A 27,331-nucleotide genomic window follows, 5' to 3' on the forward strand; every position below is an offset into this window, starting at 1 on the left:
TCATGAATTATATAAAGTATGTATATATATAATATATATAGGCTTGTTCATTAGCATTGAAATAACATATGATCCTTGACAATATTTATGTAAATAAAGATGCATATTGAGAGATTTACAAGGACTAATGTAAAATTAAAATGTCACTAAGACAAATAATTATTTAAAGACATGTCGAACAACTCCAGGAAGGTGAATATTCATAAAGTAGTTGTCCCAATTGATACTTTTTGGGTCGAAATAAAATAAATCTATCTCAATTTTATTGTCTCTGGCAGCCATTTGCAATTTTTCTGTGTTGATGTCATCAAAGCTGTAAATATATCATCCAAAAGTTAGATAATTATTTTAAATACTTATTCAAACTATAATTTTTATTTCATTTTTAAATATTTGGAGTTCGACTTGATAAATATCTAGTTCGATTTGATAACGTTTTTGTTTATTTTTAAATAGATTTACTTGGTGAGAAAATTTCTATTGGTTGTATTGCAAGATGACTTTTGCAAAATGATTTTAACATGTTAGATGAAAATTTCAAAAGTAAGACATTTTTTTTTCACATGTAAAAAATAAAACAAAAATTATTGGTAAAACATTTTAGTGGTCAAACCATAAACGTCAACATTTACTGCCAATCGGAAAGGTACATAAAATCCAATTTTAAGTAAACTAATTAAGATGGAACCCATAAAATAAAAAATAAAATTATGATGGAACCATGTAATTAGAGTAAATCCTTTTTTGTTTTTTTTTTATTTGGAAATGTTAACCATGTTTTGAAAATGAAAAAAAAAAAAAAAAAAACCAAACCAAAGAGTCAAATGGGTTCTGTGTATTTAATTGATAAATTATAAACGATTCCAAGATTTTTTTTTTTTTTTTTTGGTTTTAGACAATACATGTATTTCAAAAATGTTCGTACTTTCAACATTTACTCTGGAAATACATCTATCTTCGTCCAATTAAAAAAATATTTCAAAAATTTTTATTGAGGATAGTTGTGCTAAATTGTGATTAAAAACAAAAAAAAAACGATAAAATTGACCACAAATAGACCAAAAAAATCAACTTTTTAAAAGAATAGAGATGAGAATAAACATTTTAAAAATACAGTACCTAAAATGAACCAAATTTTAAACATATGATCGAAAATAGACTGACGTTTTTAAAGTGTAATTACTAAAATGGATATTTATTTTTATTATTACTATTGTTGTGGATTTTAGCTTAAAGAAAAAAGAAAAAAAAAAGCAATAGAGGGAAGACTTACACTCCTTTGAAGAACAAGTAGGGGCGATAGAGCTCCACTAATCGCATAACGTATTTGATTTTTCGATCCAATTCCATATATATTCCATCGAAATAATGGCAAAGTGCTGTATTTACCACTTCCAATCCCTGTTTAATTTAGTAATTATTCAATCATTACCAAATTACTTTTTAAATCAATTTACAACTAATCAAGATTTGAAAAATAATTTTGTTAACTACGATTAAATTTTTAAACTTTAATTTATAACGATTTAGTCGCTTTACTTTCAAATTTGTAATAATATCATGAAAATGTCATTAAGATTTAATGAGATTTCTTATATATATAATCGATAATTTAGGGAGGAACCAAATGTACTTATAAATTATAATGATTAAAATACATGGACTAAATTATTATTCAATGAAATTAGCAGAGCTAAAAATATTTTTTAATTAACCATTGGTATATATAGCTAGTTTCAATTTTGCTATTAAGAAACCCTTTGTCTAAATAATATCAAACCACCGCTTCTAATCTTTTAGGTAGTTCTCAATTTAGTCCTTAATTTTTTAATACTTTTGATGAACAAAAAATTCTCATCAGACCTTCCTAAAAAAATTAAAATTTTGTTAATAAATAGTTGATGTATCATTAAATTATTGTTTTATTAATATATTTGGACACGTGAATATAAATATGCATACTACTTGACATATGAAACCCAACTCCCCTATCAACAAATCCGACCCGCTCATCAACAAGCCCCACATGTCTAAACATATAACAATAATTTTAAGGACGCATTAGCTTTTTGTTATCAAATTTTAAACATATTATTTTACATTAGTGACTTAATTGAGATTTTTTAGCACATCAGGTTAAATTTGAAAATTTTAAAAACCAATGGACCAAATCGAGAAAAAAAACCTAAAAGATTAGTGATCATCTGATATATTTAATCTATATCCGAACATAACTTTGATTAGATCGACTTTCCTCATGCATAATAGTTATCCATAATGAAAGATGAAATTATAGGATCAGAGGTAGAGGCAAATTTACCTTAAGAAATATCAAATAGCGAAGGGTCATATATCTATGGAAGCTGGGCATATCGTTTAAGATGGTGACCTTCCCAACCCTAACAGCCTGCCCATCTTTGTTGATCCATGGCTTTGCAGTGAAGTAGTGAAATCCATAGCTTTGAATCTTGCCATACAACAAGGGATTTCTCATGGAGGAGCTCACATGATAAATGTTGTAAGATGGTTGGCTTGCATGCGCGGTCATCGCTACCAACATGGCGTTCACGACCATATCGACTGGAATCTGTATGTTCATACACACATCCAACATGACACTGTGGTCTGTATCAAAATTAAGGATCAAGAGGGATTACAATTACCACATCGATTATTGTTTTGACATCGCCGAGGAAACAAGTTAGTTTCCCTTTACCATATGCAACAGCGAGACTATCAATGGTTCTGCATTTCATACACGGTAAAAAAAAGTATTTTTTAGTATAATATGTGGGAAAATTAAAAAAGGTATTATTTAACATTGTAATTTGTTTCGAATGTATTGAAAAGATTTAATTTGTCCCAGCCGCAAAACTAAAATTTTTATTTCAAAATTTAACGTTATTTTTAATAAAACTACACCTAAAATAATTTGTAAAATGTATTTATATACCTGACACCTTCAACCCAACCAGGAAACGGTTCTTTATAGGTACTAGAAACAATGGTTGGACGTATAATAATCACTGGAAGATCTTCTTTTAGATCAGATATCAACATCTCTCCCATTGCTTTTGTAAATACGTATGTGTTTGGCCATCCATAATATTTTGCCCTGAAAATTATGATTAATTTGGATTATTAAAAATTTTAAACTCACTCAATAATTACTTAACAATTCATCCTTCTCAATAAAAATTCAATCTTGAAAAACAAAAAATAAAAATCCATTATAGTGCTAGAAAAAAAAGATAAAAAAAAAGAGTACATTTTGATATAGGGACTAGAGTAGCCATTTTAAGACAAGAAGTTTTATTTAGTAAGTCAAAAATATTTTCCAAAATATTGAAAAATTACTTGAACAATAATTAAAATAAAAAATAAAAAATCAATTTTTATCTTAAGGTATAATAATTAGTTTTTTCTCCATAGACATTTTCACTTTCATTCAAATTATACGCTAGATTTAGATAAGTATTGCAATGTCTTCTTTGTTGGCTCATTCAAATTACCCACTAATTTTAATAAAAAGAAAGAAAAAAATTTCAAAAAACTCACAAATTTTAATAGAAATAAAACTTTGCAACAAATTAAATATAAATCAAGGCACAAAATTAACATTGAATAATTAATGTCAATTTTGTAGAAGACATATGTTTAATAATTCATTCTGTAATGATTCTTGAAAAAAAAAAAATCTTTCGGGAGGTAAAAATTAATACATCTTGGCAATTTTTATCAAAAATAAACAAATCAATAAAATAAAGATTTTTTTAATATAAAATTCTTTAACTAACTGCATCTCATGCAAGTATCTTATATCCAATATTGATCCTCGTAGAAAACATATTAAATAATGTTAAAAAAAATATTTGGTCCATGTAAAAAAAATAATGATATTTATTTCATAAACTTTCAAAAGTAATGGATTTAGTCAATGTAGATTGAAATTTGTTACAATTTAATTCTTATTGAATGTTATGATACGACATTGGGAAATGACCTTTTAGTCAGAGATAGGTGTCTTAACCACTTGAACTATGTTCCGTTTGACAAATCAACTCAATCTTAAACCAACTCATAATTGACAGCAAATCATATCATAATTCTATTAAATTTAACCTAATAGTAGATAATAAATTGTAATCAATTTCAAAATATAGAAACTAAATTCTAATTTTTAAAACTTTGTAGACTAAATCAAGAAAATAAAGAGGTCAAATATGTTTTTTAACTTAAAAAGATTAAATGCATTTTAACTATCTTTTAAAACTTAGTATAGTATTAGGACTATATTGTAATTTTGTCCTAGTTAGTTGGGTATTAGTTGTACAGTTTATTCCTCTGTACATAGACACTTGTATATATATTGGCTACGTGTTATTGAATAAAAAAAAGCCAAATATTATTTACTCTCAGTTTCAATATGGTATCAGATTTTCTCTGAGAGGTTCCACTTCCCACCGCCATGGTTGACGAAACCATTGTTCCTCCGCTTGATACTTCTTCGACAGATGCAGGAAATTCTTTGTCTACAAATGCCGGTGATGGTATTTCTGTTCTTGAGAATTATTCCAATCCATATTATCTTCATCACTCGGATAATACCAGTCTTGTTCTTGTTTCTAATCTTTTAAATGAGAACAATTATACCTCATGGAGTCGGTCTATGCTGATTGCACTCACTGTGAAGAACAAGTTAGGTTTCGTCGATGGATCGCTTCCTCGTCCTTCTGGTGCTCAACTCAATTCTTGGAAGATCTGCAACAATGTTGTAATTGCTTGGCTCCTTAATTCTCTTTCTAAAGAAATTTCTGCGAGCGTATTGTTTTCCGATTCGGCTAGGGAGATCTGGCTTGATCTTCAAGAGCGCTATCAACGCAAGAATAGGCCTCGGATTTTTCAATTGCGGCGTGAATTATCCAATCTGTCTCAAGATCAACTATCTCTGAGCGCGTATTACACGAAATTGAAGACGCTGTGGAACGAACTTGCTTCATATCGTCCTTCTTGTTCATGTGGACGGTGTACTTGCGGCGGCGTCAAACATTTGATCAATTACTTTCAAACCGAGTATGTCATGGCTTTCTTGATGGGCTTAAATGAGTCGTTTAATCAGGTTCGTGCTCAACTCTTGCTCATGGAGCCTGAACCGACTATTAATCGTGCTTTTTCGTTGGTTGCTCAAGAGGTTGAACAACGAACTTCTCTTGCTACTGCTTCATCTGCTTCTTCGGTTCCTGCGGCCTTTTTGGCGCGCACCTCAGCCTCTTCGAACAATACTCGTGCTTCGTCACAACCTCGCCGGAAAGAGAGGCCTTATTGTACTCACTGTCATCTCCAGGGTCACACAGTTGATAGATGTTATAAACTACATGGTTATCCTCCCGGTTTTCGTTCTACTTCGAAGAGTATCAATTCTTCTTCGAAATCGCCCATCGATGCCACAAATCAGTCGGCAACTACTTCTTCAGTTGCTTCTTCGTCCAATGCTGATTCGTTGAGTAATTACAGTGCTGATCAGTTCCAAGGGCTTTTGACTTTTCTGCAGTCTCATTTGGCATCCATGAAGCCAACATCCGATTCTGGTGCCTCTTCTTCCAGTCATGTGGCAGGTACTTGCTCCCTTGTTAATCAAGTTCCTTGGTCTTATTGTTGGGTTCTTGACTCAGGGGCATGATCGCATATCTGTTTTTCTCGTGATATGTTTACTTCTCTGCTGCCTATATCTGGTATTTCAGTCACTTTGCCAAATAATTCTCGGATTCATGTTGAGTTTATTGGAGATATTCAGATTAATCAACACATTACTCTTAAGAGAGTGTTGTATATACCTTCTTTTCGGTTCAACCTGCTCTCTGTGAGTGCCTTGGCTGCTAACTTGGATGTTAATGTTCAGTTTAATGCTAATACATGTCTCATCCAGACCAAGTCCTCTTTGAAGACGATTGGCAAGGCTGAGCTCTGGAATGGTTTATATCTTCTGCGTGCAGATGCTTCTCGGTTTGCTCATTCCAATTTGCTACAACATGATTCGTTGCATGTCTGTAGTGTAAATTCTGTTTCTGATTTTAATAAGTGGCATGCTAGACTTGGCCACCCTTCTGATAAACACATGTTAGCATTAAAGGATATCTTACCTATTGATGCTTCTCGTGTTTCTTCTCTGCGATCATGTGTTATTTGTCCTTTATCAAAGCAGAAACGGTTATCTTTTCATGCTCACAATCATATAGCTAATATGCCTTTTGATTTACTTCATTGTGATATTTGGGGGCCATTTCGTGAGCCTACATATTCTGGTTATAAGTATTTTCTCACCTTAGTTGATGATCATTCTCGATACACATGGATTTTTATGTTGAGGCAAAAGTCTGACGTTCTTAGGCTCATTCCCCAGTTTTTTAAATATGTTGAAAATCAATTTGGTGCTACTATCAAGCAGTTTCGGTCAGATAATGCTCCAGAACTTTGTTTACTGAGTTTTTTGCTTCTAAGGGCGTCATACATCAATTTTCTTGTGTTGCTCGCCTTGAACAGAACTCGGTTGTTGAAAGAAAACATCAGCACTTGCTCAATGTGGCTCGATCCCTGTATTTTCAGTCTAGAGTGCCTCTTTCTTTTTGGGGTGATTGTATTTTGACAGCAGCTTTTTTAATCAATCGGACTCCATCACCTGTTATTTCTTGGCAGACTCCTTATCATCGTCTATTTCATAAAGATCCTGATTATTCTCATCTTCGAGTGTTTGGATCCTTATGTTTTGCTTCCACACTCTCGTCAGGACGTTCTAAGTTTTGTCCACGAGCCACTCCTGCTATATTTGTTGGTTATCCTCCAGGGATGAAGGCTTTCCGTTTATTTGATATAGTTCAGAAGAAGTTTTTTATCTCAAGGGATGTCACTTTCTATGAACATATTTTCCCTTTCCATGAAGTTACTCTTCATACTGACATAGAAGACCCTTTTCCTCACTTGGTTCTTCCCAAGTCGTTTGATTTTTCTGGGCAAGGTCCTATAACCTCGGTTGGTTCTTCATCTGATGCATCTCCTGTTACCCATGATGTTTCTCCTGATATTGGTGTTTCTGATGGTGGTACTGGTGTTTTATCACCGAATGGTTCTGCTCCAATCGAGGCCTCCACTGTTGATGTTGTTAATACAGGAGAATCGTCTATTGTAGCTACTGATTTGCCTTCCATCCCTGGTGCTAATGTCCCGGTTTCTTCCAGTTTAGTTGTGCCTCGTCGGTCTTCAAGATCTATCAAGCCGCCAACATACTTGAAAGACTATCATTGTAGTCTTCTTAATGCTGAGCCTATACCACAGTCTTCTACTAGCCATCCTCTACACCATTTTATTTCATATAATAGCCTTTCTCCTACCTATAGGTCTTTTGACCTGAATGTTTCCTTACATACTGAACCCCAATTTTATCATCAAGCGGTTCCTCATGCTCATTGGCGTGAGGCTATGCATGTTGAATTGCAGGCTATGGAAGCAAACAAAACATGGACTGTTGTTCCATTGCCTTCTCATTCTCATAGTATTGGCTGTAAATGGGTGTATAAGATAAAGCATAAATCTGATGGGACTATTGAACGGTATAAGGCGCGCCTTGTCGCAAAAGGATATACTCAACAGGAAGGGTTGGATTATATCGAAACTTTCTCTCCGGTTGCCAAATTGGTTACTGTAAAAGTTATTTTGACAATGGCTGTTTCTTTTAATTGGCCCCTAGTTCAACTTGATGTTAACAATGCGTTTCTACATGGAGATCTTTTTGAAGATGTTTACATGGATATCCCTCTCGGTTATAAGCATTATGTGGTTGCTTCTCACGGGGAGCGCCTTGTTTGTAAACTTCACAAATCCATATATGGATTAAAACAGGCCTCTCGTCAATGGTTTGATAAGTTTTCGCATGCTTTGCTTGTTTTGGGTTTTGTTCAAACAAAGTCTGATTATTCTTTGTTTGTTCGTGGTCAAGGCCGTCGTTTTATAGCGCTTCTAGTTTATGTGGATGATATAATCATTACTGGAGCTTCCTCATCTGATATTGTTGTTCTTAAGAAGCATCTTGATGCTACCTTTCGGTTAAAGGATCTGGGATCCCTTCGATATTTCCTCGGATTGGAATTAGCGCGTTCTGCTCAAGGCATTTTTCTTTCTCAGCGCAACTATGTTCTTCATATTCTTGAAGACACTGGTTTCCTCGGTTGTAGGCCTGCTTTGGTCCCTGTGGATCCGAATGTTCGTTTATGTGCTGATGATGGTGCTGTGCTTGCTGATTCTACTTCTTATCGTCGTTTAATTGCGCGACTTCTTTATCTTACAGTATCTCAGCCTGACATTACTTTTGTTGTGCATAAATTGAGTTAATATGTAGCTCGTCCTTGTCAGTCACACTTGAATGCTGCTTACTATCTGTTGCGTTATTTGAAAGGAACTTCTGGTCAAGGCATTTTGCTTCAACCTACTACTTATTTTCATATACGTGCGTTCACTGATTCTGACTGGGGTGCTTGTTTAGACTCCCGTCGTTCTGTTTCAGGTTTTTGTATATTTCTTGGTACTTCTCTTATCTCTTGGAAGTCCAAAAAGCAGGCTACTGTTGCTCGTTCTTCAGCTGAGGCGGAGTACAGGGCTTTGGCTGTTGCTGCTAGTGAAATCGTGTGGGTGCAGTCTTTACTTCGTGACTTGCAGATTCGTGAGTCTTCGCCTGCTGTTCTTTTCTGTGATAATATTGCTGCTGTACATATTGCCACCAACCCGATTTTTCATGAACGTACAAAACACATTGAGCTGGATTGCCACTTTGTGTGGGACAAGGTTCTTGATGGTTCGCTTAAACTTCTACCCATCAGAACTCATCTCCAGCTTGCTGATATATTCACTAAGGCCTTACCTTTCTCGTCGTTTTCTGTTTTGTTGTCCAAGATGGGCATTGTTAATCTTCATTGTCCATCTTGAGGAAGAGTATTAGGACTATATTGTAATTTTGTCCTAGTTAGTTGGGTATTAGTTGTACATTTTATTCCTCTGGTATATATTGGCTACGTGTTATTGAATAAAAAAAAGCCAAATATTATTTACTCTCAGTTTCAATATATAGTAGTAAAAAATGGAGGTCCAAGAATATTAAAAGCTTATCTATTGAATTTTGTGCTAATTTTCAAATCTACAAAGGTAAAAATATATTTTTAAACATAAGTATAAATTTTTAATACTAATAGCTTATCTATTGAATTTTGTGCTAATTTTCATCTATATTTTTTAAAAGTAAGTATAAACTTCTATACATACGCATGTTTGAATGTTGAATTAGTTTTTTTCTTTTTACGAACCTTTCGATACCCAAATCTTTCAACATTAATGTGATGGATTTTTGGGTAGCTCCCTCAGCTCGAAGTTTAGTCACTGTGTGATTCACAAGCTTCCGCTCTTCTTCAATTTGTAGACCAAGTTTTCCATTGAGAGTATCTCCCATGTTATATGGAGATTCGAGTATCAATTCTTCCTCCTCCCTCTCACCGCAAACATAAGCTAACAAATCAGTAAAAGATCATAAGTTCAAATTTTCATCTCACATATTTGTTGGATTAGAAAAATGAGTAAAACCACCTCTCACAATTATATGTAATAATTTTATTTATGACTTCCGAGATTAAAATATTAATTTTTAGAAACTGAAAAATAATCATCTTATTTTAAATTTTGATTCTAGCAGCACTACCATTTGATCACGTAATTAATAAATATGCATATACTATTTTATTTGATAAAATTTTTTTCGTTTTTGGTAATTATTTGATGGAATTCATTGGATTTTAATTTTTTTCATACCTCGAACTTTGCATTTAGAAATCATTTTATCATTGTCATTTAACTTTTTGTAGATTATTTAATAAAAACCCATTCATTACCTACCTTGTTAATAAATGGTTAGTTAAAATGATCTATTGGTAGGTAATGAATAGGTTTTTATTAAAGATATCTTTTGATCTAAAAAATTATAAATTAAATGGGATTAGAAATATTTAGTTTTATAATCCTGTCATTATCTGTTTTGCAAATTCGAACCTAAATTAGTGGATGAGTGATCAATTTATCATTCTAAAAGTTGATGGTTCGATCTCTATTCACAATAATTAAATTAAAAACACTTTTTTTTTTGTAAAGTCATCAAAATAATATTAAAAATTTATAGAAGTAATTTTCAGATTTTGTAGAGTAGGTGGCCATATTTGAAAATATTTTTTAAAATATAAGATAGGGTTTAAATGAATTTTAGTTTTGTGATATCTAATTTCAATTTAGTGTTTACACTTTTAACAATTACGTTTCATCTATCTTTAATTAAAAATTATGAAATGTCTCTCTATGGTTAGCCAAATAGTAATAATTAAAACTAATCGGATTAGTTATTTGTGGATGTAGTACTTTCACCCAAAAAAAAAAAAATCAATATTAATTATCCAGTTAAAATAAAGTCCATTTTATGCAAATTCATTTAAAATAAGGAAGAGAAAAAAAAAATTTTGCCCGCACACCAGCAAAATAAATTTAGGAGCTTCTGAAAAAAAGTGTTTTTTCAGTGTGAAATCCAATTTTCTATGAGTACTTTTGGGTTAGGTGCTCCTCATGAAAACACTTGAAATGTGCTATTTTATAGTATTTATAATTCTTTAATTTGCTTTCGATTATTTAAATTGATTTATCTATTAAATGCAGTACATATTAAGGTTTTAATTATATTGATATAAAAAAAAGTTAGATGTTTAAATTTTAAAGAAATGTTGATGAAAATATCCTTAATTCAGAAGAAGTAAATAAAATCATGAAATTTATATAAAAAATATTTTACCTAAACTAATAAATATGCATTCCACTTTTTTAAATAATAAATCATTAATATTATGTCCACATTAATTTTTTTTATATATTTTATTGATTTTTTTAGGATATAATAGAAATCAACAACTTAACTTTTTATGTTGAGGTTGAATTCACGAACATTCTACCGATTTGATGACAAAAATTTAATACATGGAAATTTCGATGTGACTTTCTAGACCCTACACCATTAATGTATCGCATCAGAAAATTCATTTGTCACATTAACATACAATCTACCGAGTCCAATTGTTGATGAAAGAATGTTTCGACAATTTTCTTACTATTCCTCCCATCCAATTATAATAATGAACATGGATGATAATAAAATCATATATTAGAGAAACTAAATTGAGTTAAAAGAACAAAGAGTAAAAATATAATTTACTCATAAAATAAGTAAATTAGGGTGATTTGAGACAAACCTGATAAATATGGACATTGATGATAATAAATTCATATATAGAGAAACTAAAAGAACAGGAAAATATAGTAAATTAAATTAAGGTGCAATTCGAGACTGACCCGTAGACACGTGGATGAATGCCTTCAATTCAACACATTTTTTAGCAAAGTTCAAAACATGTTTAGCTCCCATTGTGTTGATATCAAGAGCAACATCATATCTACAAAAACAAATAAACACATTTATTATCATTATTAGTGTTACCTTTTCTATATTATAAAGTATGTTTATATTGATTATACCTTTCATCAAAGTTGGTAGTCGCAGCCAAGTTAACAATGACATTAATTTGGCTGTATAATTCTTGTCTCAGTTTGGCAGACTCCTCGAGTACCAAGAGTCGTTCGTCGGAGATATCTCCGGCCACCGCTACAACCTTCTCTGATATCATAGATCCAAAATTCGCTCTCCATTTTTCCTTCAACACTCTGAACAATTCCTTCTCGATCACCTCGCTTTTAAGGCGTTGCGCTGCTGCTTTGTCGTCAGCAGCTCGTATGAGCAGATAAAGCTTCTTCACGTTCGGTTGAACTCTCAAGATCTTCTCCACCATTACTGCATTTTCATGCAGATAATCCAAAAGTAGCTTAAATTAATATATTATGATAAATTTAACAATTTATTCTCAAGACATGAGAAAATGAATAATTATAAAGATTTACGAGCTTAAACTGATGAGTTATCGTGAAATTAACATATTCTTAACAAGAGAAGGGGGAGAGACCTTTTGCGAGAAAACCGGTGGCCCCGGTAACGAAGATGGACTTTCCGTGGAGAAATTCGAGCACACTGTGGAACTCCATTGCAGAGGGGAAGGAGAAGGATGGGCCTTTGGTGTATCAATGGTGGTGTGGTTGAGAAGCAGAATTGCTATGGAGAAGTTGAGAACTTTGGTGTAATATAAAGAAGAGTGATTGGGTTTGTACATTGTCAGTGACATAGGTTTGTAACTTTAGGGCCATAGGTTGAATTTTGATGATGTTTTTGGGTGTTTGGACGCTTTTGCCCTTATCTCGTCTTTTGACAGTCATCATCTTAGATTTTTTTTTCTGTAGAGAAAGTGTCTCACATTTCTACATTCATTTTGAGCGGAAAATTCCTGAATCTATATAAAATTTCAGAATGAAAAGTCGCGTAAAAAACACAAAAGAAGAGAGGACAACTCAAAAGGGGGAAAGAAGTCTACTACTAGTTGTTCGTGAAACTTCTTTATCTAAGGCTATCAATTTTTTAGTGGTTTCTTTGAGAAAGGTCAGAATCTTTTTTTTCTTAATTGAAACAAATCATTTTTTTTTTACGGTTTTGATAGCTCAGTGAACAAGACGCATTAACTATCATCCAAAAATAAATAAATAATTATTTTGTTTTTATTCTCTGTTTCTAAAATTTTTCTTGTTCTTTGAATACAATTTCTTCTTTCTCACCTTTCTCTAAAACATATGAATTGTTAGTCAAATTTCAGAAAAATAATAATAATAATAATAATGAAAGGAACAAACATAATTTAAAAAAAAAAAATCTTTTAGTTTTCAAATCTTGACTTAGATTAAGAAAACATTTCAAAAAAGTAGATAATAAAATAAAGAAATATATAGATGGAAATAGTATGTAAATTTTTAAAAAACAATATAAAAACAAAATATTTATTAAATAGAACCTAACAATTTTTTTCAAATACATAAAAATATATCCTTTTGATAATGAAGTTTTGAGTTAAATTTTCATTTGATTTCCAGATTTCAAAATCTTACATTTTTACCTTTCGAGTTTCTATAGTGTTTCATGAGATGATAGGTACGGTAAGTCACCAAAAGAATGTTGACAATGTCGATTCATAGCCATTGAGCGTGGCAATTAATTTTAAGTGATATGGCTTGCTAATTTGATCCATACTTCATTCTTAAAAGTCTCTCTTCCCCACCACCATCTTGTGCCCATACCTCTAACCATGATCTCGCAATCGAGTTTTGACAACTTGCTTTAACGTTGTAAGGATTTTTATTAACTATGTTGGAGGAACGGTAGGGCCATGTAGATTGAGAAGGGAGAAGAGAAGAGAGAAAGATAAGAGAGTCGTGGGCAACGAGGTGGGGGAATGGAACGAGATATTTTCAAAAAAAAAAAAATAAAACATGTCTCTACTCAACAAGTCATGTTGATGAGCTTAAATTGACACATATCTCTGAGTAAAAGATCGTAAGTTTGAATCCTCACTAATTATAAGTGAAAAAAAAAATCATGTCGCCTAAAATTGTCACGTCTGCCAGCCATAATGGACTCAATCAACATTGCATTTAGTGAGATGAATATATTTTAATGTATCAATAGAGAACTGATTTAAATCTCTAAGCTGAACCAAACGTCTTAATTTATGGAAATATTAAGGTTGCGCTCGATAATTATTTTGCTTTTAATTTTTAATTTTTTTAAAAAGTTTTTCACCCCCAAAATATATTTGAATTTTTAGTCAAATTTCAAAAATAAAAATCACTTTTAAAATCTACTCTTTTTTGTTTTTAAAATTTGTCTAGATTCTTAAAACATTTATAATAACTATATAAAAAGGCAAAGGAAGTACACACGGGAGAAAGTAATATTTATAACCTTAACTTTTAAAAACAAGAAATGAAAAACAAAATGATTATCAAATATGACTCTTTTTTCTTTGTGTCAACAACATGTGGAGGTGAGGTTTCGAACTTCGACATTTTGACCAAGAATATATATAATTGAGCTATGTTCACGGACCAAAATAAAATCTGAATCTAGTATTGCAATTCAAACAAGAGAGTGGAAGATCTCAAACCTACCATCTTTAAGAGAGAATATAAATATCTCGATCAGTTAAGTGAGGTTCGCTCATTTGCATTAAAAAAGAGAGGAATAGAAAAAAGTATAGTAAAATATATATTATATAGATGGAATACTTTATTAAGTTGTTGGCCCATGTTTCCAAGGTATGGGGCAAAGAAAAGGAAGATGTAAAGTTTTGTCAGATCCATGAAACCTAACCCTCTGCCCAATATTAATTTTGTGTGTTCTTCAAAACTTTAAAGAATGCAATTACTTCCATTCCCTACTTTCCTCCTACCACTCATTTTCTCATTTTGAAATAAATACTCGTTTTGTTCACGCTATAAATTTATTTTTATAAATTATATTTAATATTTTTTAGTACAATATGGGGATGGAGGATTGAAGTCACAACCTATTGGTTGGAGATATATGTCGATTACCATTCAGTTATATATTCGTTTTGGCAATTATCTTTTAATGTTAGCGGACTCCGTATTTTTAATACGATGCTCAGTATGCATTATGATTTTACCTTTATAATTTATTTTTAATATTAGTAGACCCCACGTTATTTTTAATACGATGCTGATGTGGCAAGCAGTGAATAGAAGGAGTATCAATACTCCTACAGTAGCATAAATTTTTCCATTTTTCATTTGGGCATTCATTCTTATAGGGAAATCATTGTGTTTCATAGTTTTTAGTAAAAAATACCATTTATAAGATCAACCAAACAAGTTAGATCTATAAATTTTGAAAGGTTAGAAATTTATTTTGAGCAGGTGAGGATTGACAACTTTTGGATGAATTTACTAAACGTAAAGTTACCGAAAGCAAGAATAAATGTCTCCTCGTTGAGTATTTTTCGAGGGAGGTTTTGTTTTTTAATTTTCATTGGTAAGTTTTTCAATTCTCTGAAGAGTATATTTGAATGTTTAGTCAAATTTCAAAAATAAAAATAAGTCCTTGAAAATATCTTTTTCTTTTTATTTTTTAAATTCGACATAAATTTTAAAAAGTAATGTTTATGAGCTTAATTTTAAAAAACAGAGGAAATGGTTATGAAACAAAATTTTATTAGTTTTTTTTTTTTTCAAATGAAATTGGATTATTTCCTAACCAATTAAAAGCTACAAACTTTTTGGAAACTTTTCGTTCTCTCTCGGTGATTGTGGGAGCCAGTTAAGACAAAGTGGAAACAGATGGAGGTAGAAATTGTTTACCTTATAATCTTCTTTTAAATATAACCTTTTTTTTTAACGGTAAAGAATTTGTCCGACCATAATTCAATTGATTATAATACTTAATTTTAATACAAAGATCTTAAGTTTGAATTTTCACGTTGTACTAAAAGAAATAATTATAAATATCTAGAGATAGAGAAAGTAGGTCGGAAGGAAAATTTAAAAATACTTATATTTATATATTATCTTTTAAATCTTAGACAACTCTAATGAGATAATCATATTTTCTGTTTCTACAGTTTTTTATTTAATGACATCTAGTGCTTTTGTACGGTGTTCGTGAAAGCAGATTTCCAATGCTTCAAGATATGTAATTCATTTATTTCATTATCCCAAAAAAATGTAATTCGTAAAATGTTAATATTTAAAATTTAAAAAAAAAAAAAAAGATTCCGTTGCCGGAAATCGAACCCGGGCCTCTCGGGTGAGAGCCGAGTATCCTAACCAACTAGACTACAACGGAATTTGAGAGAAAGGACGAAACTTAATTTTATATTTTATAATTAAAGAGGAGAGAGACATACTTTTTTGGGCTTTGCAGCCACGTCCCATTTGCTTGGCCCAACTCTTTGAGCCCCACTGCCGCTAGCCCGTTAACTGACAAATGTCAAATACAGTACAAGAACTGCCAAATTTTATATACATCAATTTATTCATTTAATTAAAATTATCCAAGTCCATACAAATTCTTTTAAAATATATTAAAAGAAAGTTTAGATTTAAGATAACGATTTTATTTGTAATTATCTATGTTTAAAATAATTCTTCTGAATCCAATTTCTCAACAAAAAAATAATAATAATTCTTTTGAAGTTTCCTCTAAATTTTAGATCTAAAATACAGGTTTTAGTGCAAATTTAAAATACAGGTTTTGAAAAAAAATTCTTTTGAACTTTTCTCTAAATTCTAGAGAGAAGAAAGAAAATTACACTAAATTTGAATTTTGAAAATTTTAGATCCCATATCCTAACCAACTTGAATACAATGGAAGTTGAAAATTAGTGGGAAAGAAACAAAAAGAGTTTAAAAAGAGAGAGAAAAAACAAGTTCTTTCTCCGTTATTTTTAAAAAATTTTAGTGCAAATTTAGATATTTTTCTATCTAGACTTTTTTGTTGTTACATGAATTATTTAAATCTATAAAAACTATATTCTAAAAAGATCAAGAGACCAAAGTGGACCATCAGAGAAAATTCAATTAGTATAAGGAAAATTTTTCTAATATAAAATGAGAACCTTCACTCATGTACCCATTAAACTAACAATCTTCTGCTTAAGTTTAGGATTTTAATTGATAATTCTTAGTTTACCGTTTTAAATTTTAATTGACTCACTTCGCGAAGCTGAGTGCAAGACACGTGATATCTCCAATATATTTACTTATATGTTAAAATTAACGGTGAACTTATCGACTTATATTGAATAGTTATGATTTTTTAAGAATTAAATTAATGAATTCCAGCCACAATCAAATTAGTTATAAAATATATATTATTAATCATAGTTATACATGGGAGGAGAATACAATTTTTGTGTTTATACCATTCTAAAAGTTGTTGAATGTTACATTAATTATTAAACTTCCAAAACTGTTTAAATTCTACTAATAATTATAATTAAAGATAATTATTAATTAATTTGATATGATTTTAAAAAACAAATTAATTTACTTATTTCTAGTTTGAAATAAAATATCAACATTTATCCAACTTTAAGCATTCATGAACATTCAAAACATTTATAACATAATTTAACTAAAAATAAAATTTAAAAGTTTAAAGCATGCATAAAAATTTTAAGTAATAACATAAACTTAAGATTAATTATACAATTATATTAAGAATAATAGTCCATAAGGAAGAAGAAAATCGATGTGTACAAAATAAAAAATAATAAAAATTTACTTGTCACAAATGTTTGAGATTGTTAAACAATAGTCACTATGATGTTCAACTACATTCAATTTAGAAACATTAAAATATATAAAATAAAATAAATTTAGAGAGTAAGAAGAGTAAAGAAAAAATGTATATATAAAACTCAAATTGTGGTAGGAAATGAGTGAAAAAAGTCCTTCTATAGCTATAGAAAATAAAATATCAAAAAAAATTAAAATGAAAGACTGACAAAAAAAAACTTTAAAGATTCCAAAACTTTTAATATTCAAAATTTAAATATAATTTAACATTATAATTATGAAACCAATTTAAGTTATGATGGAAATTAAATATTAAAAAGCATAACTAACAAGTTGTGAATTCGAATCCCCACATGTTGTACTAAAACAAATAAATAAAAAAAGCAAACGTAGAATTATTATATATAGTAAAATGTGAGAAAATGAAAAGTCCAAGTATTTAAAAATTTGAGAAAGATAAAAGTCACTTAATAGACCATTGTTAAGAGTAAGTGGGTGTTAAATATAAGGATGTTCAAAGATTTTTTTTTTTCCTCTCTCTCTTCTCTTTTGAGTGTTACGTGTATGTAAAATTAGTGGATGAGTTTTCATTTATTGTTTTTAATTAATAAAATGATAATTTAGGCATTATAAAAAAATCAAAGTTAAATTTGTCCAAAAAAAATTTCTTCCACGTCCGTACTTTTTAATATATTATAGATATAGATATAATAACTAGTTTGAAATTTTAATTGATTTAACTAACAAAGTTTAAAATTTTATTAAATTATTAAGGATCTCCCGTTGAAAAAATAAAATAAAACCTTATAAAAGTTTATAATATAAGTGGGTTACTCCTTTCGTTGTCAATTGATTTTGAGACTTTTGGATTCACCAATCTTGGATCGGATCCCATTTGACTTTTTCTCTCATGAGATTCAGTTTCTCGAATTTTTTCAACACTTTTATTAGTCCTCAGACGATTTTTTATATTAATTTGTAGAGATTAACAAGTCAAAAGCATGATATACATTTGACAATCTTTTTCTTGTTTTGTAATATAAATAAAAGTTAAAAAAGTTGACTGGCTTTAAATAGAGTTGTCGAGCTCTCCCAAAAAAATTATTACGAAAGTACCATACTTCCTTCCATTTATACAATAAAAAAAAAAAGAAATAGACATCATAATATTTTTTTTACGGTAGTAAAAACAGTAAATAAAAGGAGTATAGTATTCCCATAATACCAGAAATTTTTCCGATCTCCCCCCTAGCCCTGTTGGTCACTTTCCCCAATTTCTCTAAACTTGGCCCTGTTGGTAGCAGACCATTTAGGCTAGTACAAGATGGGCTAAATGCTGTGCCTTAATTAAATCCTTTTGAATAAAAAAAATTTTCTAAGAAATGATTGGTAAATTAGTTCCATAAATAGAAAAGGTAGAAATTTAAAGACCTATTTGGCAATACTTTCGTTTTTTTTTTTGTTTCCTCTCTTTTAATAATGTAAAACATAATTATTGTATTTGGTGATCTTCATTTTTTAGTTGAAAAAAAAAGAAGGAAATTTGATTTTGTCGAGAATGAATCATCTTTTCCCCAAAAATTTATATAAAATTTTAAGAACGTTTCTAAAAAAAATAATAAGCAAGTAACATAATACTTGTTAAATGTTTAAGTTTCTTAATAAAACTGAAAACAAAAAACAAGAAATGTGAGGCTCATTCGATAACGTTCCTGTTTTTTGTTTTTCGTTTCTAACTTTTTTAAGAAATCTAACCATTTTGCAACTAACTATGCTTCTTATTTCTCTTTTTTTGGGAACATTATCAAAATTATATAGAAAATTTGAAAATAAAAAAAATAAGTTTCTTCTTTCTTGTTCCCTTTCCAATTTGTTTTAAAACATAAATAAAAAATTGTTTAATCATACTTGAATTTATAGATATTAGAGTCATGCAATTAATTTTTCTTTATTAAAAATAAAAAAATAAAAACAAGAAGCTCGTAAATGTTACCAAACGAATCCTAAATAACCATTATTTTTTTCTTTCCAAATTTTTGTACAATTTTGAGAATATTTATATATAAAAAAAAAGTAAAAAAGAAGTAACATAATTATGTCAAACACTTAAAATTTTTAATAAAACTGAAAATAAATAACATGAAAGGAAAAAACGTAATTCATAAAAATGTAAAAAAATATGAAAAGAAAAAAAAAGATTCCGTTGCCGGGAATCGAACCCGGGTCTCTCGGGTGAGAGCCGAGTATCCTAACCAACTAGACTACAACGGAATTTGAACACGAAGCGGGACAAAACAATATTGAGTTAATTGTTTTTTTTTATGCGAAATTAGAAATTTTCCAAGTTATGCTCATCATGTCAGCTTTTTGGTTGTTATATGGATTATTTAAATTTATTTCTCAAAAATTCGTGCAAGTATATTTTTAAAAAATTTAAGGTTATGTTTGATAACGACACAAATAAATTTCTTGTTTCTTGTCTCCACTTTCAATTTGTTCCAAAACATAAACAAAATTATTGTTTTATTATTCTTGAATCCAGGGATGTACTATGGATGTTGGCCATGCAATTATATTTTTATTTATTAAAAAAATGGAAACATTATCAAATAGGTCCATGGAGACCAAAATGAATTGTGAGTAAAATTTTAGGATCCCTTTGCTATCGTTCTCGTTTTTCGTTTTTATTTCCTCATTTTTAATATAGAAAAATAGAATTACGCAGCCCCAACATCATAATGATAAAACAATATTTTTATTATGTTTTGAAACAAATTAAAAATTGGAACAAGAAATAATTAATTTATTTTTACTGTTTCTAAAATTTCTATACAATTTTTATAATTTCCTAAAAACATGAAAAATAAAAAACAAAAATAATACTTAGATTTCTTAATAAAGCTAGAAGGAAAGACAGATAATATTTTGTTTGAGTTCCATCATGTTCTTAATTTCACATAGTTTTGTGATATCCTCTAATTAAGGGTTGAGAAGAAAACTATGTAATTTCATTATTATAGAGTTTTCGTGGGGTTGTCTCATAATCTCCCTACAAATCTTCATGTTCTTATTTTTTTCACATAGTTTTCTTACTTTAGTTTCTTAACCACACATTTAAAATACCAACAATTTTATAAGGAATTTTTTAAGAGAATGCTTTAAAATATTTTAGATAGTTGTATCTGTTTTGAAAGATTGGTGCTTGAGAATGTTTTGAAATTAACAACACATATATCAATTTAGCCCCTTAATTTTAAATATTATGTTTAACATATATTATCAAGTGCCCAAACTTTAAAATTATGTTTAGTGTTCGAATTTTATTAGTTTCTATTACATTTCTTCATTTTAAATTATGCTTCAACCTCATCACTCTTATTTTTATAATTAACATAATGACTCGTTGAGGCATCTCTACCTCTCAAAAAGAGTTACAAATTTCTTTATGCCCCTAAATTTGTGATATAATATTTATTAAAACAAAACAAAATAAAACAAAAACATAATACTCAGAAAGGTATCATTTCTTGGCTTATGGTGACTTCTAAAGAAATAAAAAACAGACAAAATCGAAAAATCGAGTTCGAATTATTTTCTGAAGTATTAAACCAAAAAGCTCGAAGGTCAAGTTGGTTTTGATACATTCTGTTGGTTTTAGTCGATTTGATTCTTCAAAGTCTGATTTTACACGCAGACTCGATGCTTGGACTAGTGAGATATATCTTCATTCATCTTTTTTTTAATAGGAAAAATAATAAAGCGAAACTAAGGTGCAAAAGGGAACTCCCCTCATGTTAAAGGAACGAAAGATATCTCCAACAGGAGTTCTTCACGAACATCTTTAGGAACTTCTTCCATCCAATACTGTTTCACACCACGTTCAACCGCCATCCTTTTATTACACTATATGTGTCGTTCGATTTGCAGATCTCTTGCATAAGAGCAACTCCATAGCTGGGATACAAAGATCATTAACGGTGAAAATAAATATGTGGCTACATTCTTGCAGTCATTAACAGTGGCAAATTTGATGTAGATCAGTGCATATAAATGAAAGTTAAAATTTGAAATAAGCTAAATTGGTAAGACCTCATAGGAAAAGAAATATATAATTTCAACAGTTTCAACTCAGGTAATGAGGTAAAATTAAAGCAACGTGGTAAGAAACCAGTACATATTGGAGGAAAATTGAGTGATGAAATGCAAGAACTAAGACAAACAAAATGGTGAGCTTGAAATACCTCATTTGACTATCTTGTCTCCCTTGCTACAACTTTTTTTTTTCTTTTCGGTATACAAAGGCAGAACAGCAGTTTTTGACACTAACTACAACAGCATGAAAATAAAATGCCGAAAAATCGTGAAAAGATACATGTAAAGTATTGACTGATGCTCAAAACTATGAAACACCGATGATGTATGCATTCCAAGAATCTTTTTGTTGAAAAGTTTCGACCTCCTCATATTTCACATCACTTCCTGAGCCAAACCCCTCTATACTTCTAATTTCTTCAGTGTCAGGCATCTGTCTGATCCAAAAATGGATAGATCGGAATCCAGCCTCTTCCAGGCAATCTTTGATCTCGGGTAATGACCACCTGTTCACATGTTCAATGATCTCAAGATTTCAGACATTAGAAGTAGCACATGGTCCATCAGTTAAGACGAGGTATAACTTCTGACATAATGTTTGAGTTAATTATGCTTTATAAATATGGAATGCGTTGTAATTGAAAAAAGAACAGGTTTGCTTACAGTCTCCAGCTGTAAGAAAACGCATGGCGAAGCTTCTTCTGCTGCTTCTGAAGATCAAAATGGAGGCTAATCCTCGTTTTACGTCCAATGATGTCAAACTCGGCTTGTTCCCATATATACTACGATATTTCCAACAAATTAGAACGCAATATCTCATCATTTTTTACTACATTTCATGTGAAGAGAAGACGACAGAAATATGGCAAAGATGAACAAAGTTTGGATAGGTACCTCAAATTGAATGAACAGTTCGAGTAAAAGAAATATTTATATTAAATGTAAGCCTATGAAAGACCTCCAATTAACATATTTGAATTGAGGTGAAAACAGCAAAGCAGACTATTGGGAAAGCAGATTCTAAATCCTTGCATTTCTGGTGGGTACACTATACAGTGCCCCACAACTATTAATATAGGGGGGTTGGAAAAACGAGAGTTCCCGCCCTTTCAGCTAACTGATCAGTCAATACATTTTACAAATTTCCGGGATGGAGCACTGCTTATGAAGGCAAAAGATCCGGGTTCGAGTCCTATCACTGCAGCCATCATATAATTTGAAGACATACAACTAGACAACAACATGATTATACCCAAGAGGTAGACAAAAATGGTGCCCAGCAACTTTGGCACAAGACATTCCAAAAATGGAGTACTATGACTATGAGGTTGGTGAATTTAATAATAGAAGCATTTTACCATTCTAGCCTTCCTTCTCCTTTCACCTTTGAGGGCTTACCCAAAAGAGAATTCAGTATTTCTTGGTCAACTTACTAAATCCAATGTCTACACTCATGGTAAATTAAAATTTCATTTTTGTTGCATTACTTGTGACCACTTAAGAGAATAAAAAACGGATCAATAGTGCACTTGTCCTGGAGAAAAAATAGAACGTTTTTTGAAATTTGAACTCAACAAAATTATACCTTGAAATTCGCAAACTTCCTTTGAAGCTTCAACTTCTGTTCTGACGAGGTACCACCATACAAATCCATCACAAATATCCCACCTTTTCTGGATAAGCTAGCGCGAGCATGCTTGAAATACATAACAAGATCTGCACGTGAATGGAGACAACAACAGCTGTAGTTAAATGCGCACACAATATCTCTGGCAGGCAGTGTAATGTTCCTCTTCAAGTACTTGTTATCGTTGAAAGATGCAGATTCCTCTTTTACTATGGATTTTGATGCACTAGCTTCAATATTTTCTTTGCTATCTTCCAATGTTAAATTTTCAAGCAGCTCCTCCCCTGGCTCAGGATTGAGTAGCCTAGCATCAGCAGGATGTAGTACATTTCCATGAAAAAGAGAGATTCTGGAATACAAGTCAGCCCCGATTCGGTTAACATTGTTCTCCATGCACCACACTAATGCCTTGAGATCAAGATCCAATCCTACAGCAGTCCTACGCGAATCAGTTCGAAGCCATTCTGCACTGTGAACATAATAAGTATTAGATTTCTCATCCATCCAACTAACACCAACATAATGGCTCACAAGTAAAGAATTTGATCCATCTTAGTCACAGATAGAAACTGAAAAGAACTATGAAACCAAGCTTATCCATTCTCGAGCTATTCCATGCTTCATGGTCTCTATCATTGAAAATAAGTTGACCAACACACTAAACTAGCGGAAATTTATTTATAAGAAATAGAAATAAAAGTATTTTATGTCGTCATGTTGATGAAAAATTAAAGAAACTGCAGATATAACCTTTTAAAAATTCATTTATTATTCAGTAACTAAATGGTAATTCATATCATGCACTTTTACTTTATTTGATAATCACTGATCTTATATAATCAATGATTGACCTACACATCAGTTTCCTATGATCATAACAATTACTAATTAACCTAGACAGACATTGATGACTATTATTTTGATGAAGAGAACAACTTTCATTGAGAACAAAGGAAAGAATACACAAGAGCAGAGAGCAACAAGAACTAGAGAAAATTTAAACTACAAAAATGGACTCCAATTTAAAAGCCATTGATGAACCATAATCATAATAAAAACTACCGTGTGAATCATTTTTTTTACTATATTCAAAATGATCTGCAACCACTCCTCAAGTAGTTAAATGTCCCCAAATACAATTCACTAAAATCTCCATTATATCTCAGCAAGAAAACAGAATCGCACCTTAAAAGTGCAGTGCCACAGAAATCTTCTTGGAGATGGATCGGCTGCCTACCTCCCACATACATCAGAAAGAACTTCTGCAAATAGCTTATATCTCCTTTGGGCGACTACAGAGAATAAAGAAATTTCAGTAAACACCCAAAACCCCGTCCTCCCAATCGGCAATACAACTCAAAGTTAAAGAAGACGCCCTACACTCATCAGTTCAAACAATCAAGACGTAAATTCACGAATCCTATCGTTACTTCCAAATATCCAAACGATTCGTCCACCAGGGGATTAAAGTTGCAAGAAAAAGAGCCGAACCTGAACAGATTGTTGATAAAGATGAAATTTCGAAGGAATATCCGATGATGAGCCCTCATGACTTGTTTCTTGTTCTTCCTCCTCGTCTTCTACTTCTACATCTTCTTCTTCTTCATTAGCAGAAGGTGAGGCAAGTGGGTAGCCGTGGAAATCGCCATCTTCCATAACTTCTCCTTCAGAAGTGAACTTGAAGTCCCTCCGGCGAGAATTTGCATCGTGACGTTTCGGCTTCTTGTCTCGCTTTCCCATTTTCCCTCCTTCGCCGCCGCCCGCCCGAACTCTCTATTCGATTTCTCACGGGAAGAAAATGATGCCTTATTACAAAATTCTTTTTATTTAAATACCGTTCCCTGATTTTCTTTTAAATCCCAAGTTTAGTGGAACATAATTGGCAACTGTCTCAAAACCTCCCCAAATAAAAATATAGATTTCAATTAAAATTCTCTCTAAAGTTTTAAAATTCCTATTCTAAAATATCTTAGTTCAATGTCGATTAAGATACTTATATCGGGTGTGAGTTCGAATTTTCAACCTCACATATTGTACTTATAATATATATATATATAGCAATCATCCGTTAAGAGAAAAAAAAAAGAGACTATTTTAATTTTCGAACTTTCGATAGGTATGTCTTTTTCAAAAAATCATCATTTTGATCTTTGCTATTGTCACCTAATATTCATTCATCCATACAATATTTTTATTCGTCAACCGATGTAGTTTCTTTACATATGTTTATCACGGATTCACACAGAAGGGTGTCCACACCATCTTCACGAAATTTATCACTACATTTTGCAGGATGAGGAGGGAATTGTCGTTCTAGATGTCTAAGAATTGGGTTCACCACACCAAATTATTCCTTGTTCTTTTTTTTTTTTCAGAAATTCCAAGTTAAAAGTTAAATTTTCACGGTAAATATACATTTGAATGGTCGAATTCCAATAAAATATCCACGTTTGTTCAAACGAACTTGTAAATTTCTTACAATCCTTCATAATACAAAAAAAAAAATCATAAAATGTAACTTTCATGATTTAAATTGTCCATACCAAAGCCTAGAAATGGAAACATATATATATATATATATATAGGAACATATAACAACGCCTTATAGAGGAGTTATATCTATATGTATTAAAAGTTATTAAAAGGGGACAAACAAGATTCTTAATCCCATTTAGAGTCGGTCTCCATTCTCGCATGCAAAAGAAACATCCTTAATCATACATTTATACATATATTTCAAGTCACTTGAGTTACCTATTCTTATTTTTTAAAGTTTTAAAACTATAATGAATATATTTCAAAATTGAAGAACTAAAAAGTATGACATTTGAAAAATTCAAAAATCAAAATGAACCGAAAAGTTTAAGGACTAAAATATATTTTAATGATTCAAATATCAAAACATAATAAACTAACTTTAACTATTAAGACGAGACCTAAATTTTAATTAAAAGCAAACATGTGTAAATTTTATAATTATACTATTTTGGTATTTTAAATTTCAAATATTTTATCTTAATTCTTAAATTTTATATAAAAAAATACTTCAGTCATTACCGCTAATTATTATAATTTATTTACCTAAAATTTTATAATTATATTATTTTTTACCCCATCAATATACGTTTATTTAAGTTAATATATTATTGGTAGATAATGCATCAATTGAATTGGTTAAGTTACTAAAAAATAGATTATGCATCATCAATTAAGTTGAAAAAAAAGTTTTCTTTCCAAGGTTTTAAATGTCGATGTCGATCGAGGTCACAATTTCATAAAAATATCGATAAAATGTCGATGTCGATGGATATTTCTGTAAAAGTTAAAAATTTTAAAAATCGTAAAAAAATTTAAATTAAATAAACATTTTCTCATTTCTAAATTAGTTAAAAATATAATATTATATATATTAGTGACATTTTGTTGATATTTTTTCATATTTTGTCGATTTTCTTATACTATGATGGAAATATTGATTCACCTTTCATGTCGATGTTGGACCTATGGAAACATGTATATGTCGATAGAAATGTCGACGTGGTGATGGATATTTAGAACCATGCTTTCACCCCTACATAGTAAATTTTAAAAAATATATTTATTATAAGTTTTGAAATCATTTGAAATAATTTCTCATCTGAATTTTGGAGCCTAAAGGAAAGTTAGAGAGATCAAATTAGAAAATTGAAAAGCTATTATGAATTTTTAATTAAATAGATGTCCACTAACCCTTGTTTAGTGTCCAATTTTGAGGTATCTCAAAATCCATGCTCCATATGTCCTCTATGTGTCTTTTATTCAAAATCTCATATGTTCCATTATCCATGCACAATGTGTTGAAACCCTAAATGTCTCATGTGTCTCAATTTTAGAAATTATTAGTGTTATGCAAATCACACCACATGCTTATCCATGACCTATAAATAAGGTCAATGTGGTGCTCATTTAGGAGTTAAAATTTGTGAGAAATTAGTGGTGAGAATTTGTGAGAAATTAGTGAGAAATTTGATTTAGAAATTTGGTGGGAAATCAAATTTGAAAATTGGTGGGAAATGCTATTTTGAATTTTGAATTTTCTTTATTTTTGAATTGTTTTGTTTATTTTATTTCCCCGACGTTGCCTCGTTTCGTTCCTCAATTTTACAACACGTTATCAGCACGAACCTCTGTCATTTCCCCTGTTGAAGGTAGGTTCCGAAGGTAGGTAATTTAATTTTTATTTTTCAAGTAATATGTTATTTTCATATGTTAAATCCCTAATTTGAGTATTTTTTTTTTTGTGATAGTGTCACC

The 27,331-nt window shown here is 30.6% G+C and overlaps 3 protein-coding genes and 2 non-coding genes across 7 annotated transcripts; 1 reads left to right on the plus strand and 4 right to left on the minus strand.

Moving 5' to 3' along the window:
- Positions 1–12,502, minus strand: LOC111020507 (alcohol-forming fatty acyl-CoA reductase). Of its 2 annotated transcripts, XM_022297189.2 has the most exons (9): positions 12,087–12,492; positions 11,605–11,917; positions 11,422–11,522; positions 9,348–9,546; positions 2,954–3,115; positions 2,664–2,745; positions 2,321–2,587; positions 1,274–1,401; positions 1–313 (listed from the first exon to the last, which is right to left on the minus strand). In XM_022297189.2, exons 1-9 carry the CDS (start codon positions 12,163–12,165, stop codon positions 160–162), a joined length of 1,485 nt encoding a protein of 494 aa, XP_022152881.1. In that variant the 5' UTR covers positions 12,166–12,492; the 3' UTR covers positions 1–159. The 2 variants fall into 2 exon arrangements, with proteins under 2 accessions (XP_022152881.1, XP_022152882.1); XM_022297190.2 differs by lacking the exon at positions 2,954–3,115 and having other exon boundaries at positions 12,087–12,502.
- LOC148212458 (uncharacterized) lies at positions 4,179–5,680 on the plus strand. Its single transcript, XM_088121852.1, has one exon. It carries the CDS (start codon positions 4,469–4,471, stop codon positions 5,678–5,680), a length of 1,212 nt encoding a protein of 403 aa, XP_087977978.1. The 5' UTR covers positions 4,179–4,468.
- Positions 12,503–15,792: 3,290 nt separating the features above from the next.
- On the minus strand, positions 15,793–15,865 carry TRNAE-CUC (transfer RNA glutamic acid (anticodon CUC)). The gene has a single exon. It is a non-coding gene; the product is annotated as a tRNA-Glu (tRNA).
- Positions 15,866–19,517: 3,652 nt separating this feature from the next.
- Positions 19,518–19,590, minus strand: TRNAE-CUC (transfer RNA glutamic acid (anticodon CUC)). The gene has a single exon. It is a non-coding gene; the product is annotated as a tRNA-Glu (tRNA).
- A 1,340-nt stretch (positions 19,591–20,930) lies between these two features.
- On the minus strand, positions 20,931–24,852 carry LOC111020505 (S-adenosyl-L-methionine-dependent methyltransferases superfamily protein). Of its 2 annotated transcripts, XM_088121346.1 has the most exons (6): positions 24,530–24,852; positions 24,224–24,330; positions 22,997–23,507; positions 22,075–22,193; positions 21,692–21,917; positions 20,931–21,273 (listed from the first exon to the last, which is right to left on the minus strand). In XM_088121346.1, the coding sequence occupies exons 1-5, from the start codon at positions 24,776–24,778 to the stop codon at positions 21,719–21,721; spliced, it is 1,185 nt and encodes a 394-aa protein (XP_087977472.1). In that variant the 5' UTR covers positions 24,779–24,852; the 3' UTR covers positions 20,931–21,273; positions 21,692–21,718. The 2 variants fall into 2 exon arrangements, with proteins under 2 accessions (XP_087977472.1, XP_022152879.1); XM_022297187.2 differs by lacking the exon at positions 20,931–21,273 and having other exon boundaries at positions 21,415–21,917.
- Positions 24,853–27,331: the final 2,479 nt, after the last annotated feature.

Source organism: Momordica charantia (genome assembly GCF_013281855.1).
Source record: "Momordica charantia cultivar OHB3-1 chromosome 3 unlocalized genomic scaffold, Mcharantia_2.0 BLBB01000003.1, whole genome shotgun sequence".
In the NCBI taxonomy this organism is placed as follows: domain Eukaryota; kingdom Viridiplantae; phylum Streptophyta; class Magnoliopsida; order Cucurbitales; family Cucurbitaceae; genus Momordica; species Momordica charantia.

Bases quoted from the DNA above. Each gene is read 5' to 3' on its own strand.
- LOC111020505 (XM_088121346.1), bottom strand. From the start codon at position 24,778: ATGGGAAAGCGAGACAAGAAGCCGAAACGTCACGATGCAAATTCTCGC. The intron at 24,331-24,529 runs GTTCGGCTCTTT...TATTCTCTGTAG, and splicing joins TTTATCAACAATCTGTTCAG to TCGCCCAAAGGAGATATAAG. The intron at 23,508-24,223 runs GTGCGATTCTGT...TTATGTTCACAG, and splicing joins TGTGGCACTGCACTTTTAAG to TGCAGAATGGCTTCGAACTG.
- LOC111020507 (XM_022297189.2), bottom strand. From the start codon at position 12,165: ATGGAGTTCCACAGTGTGCTCGAATTTCTCCACGGAAAGTCCATCTTC. The intron at 3,116-9,347 runs GTTCGTAAAAAG...CATAATTTTCAG, and splicing joins AAAGATTTGGGTATCGAAAG to GGCAAAATATTATGGATGGC. The intron at 1,402-2,320 runs GTAAATTTGCCT...TAAATTAAACAG, and splicing joins GCTATTTGATATTTCTTAAG to GGATTGGAAGTGGTAAATAC.
- LOC148212458 (XM_088121852.1), top strand. From the start codon at position 4,469: ATGGTTGACGAAACCATTGTTCCTCCGCTTGATACTTCTTCGACAGAT.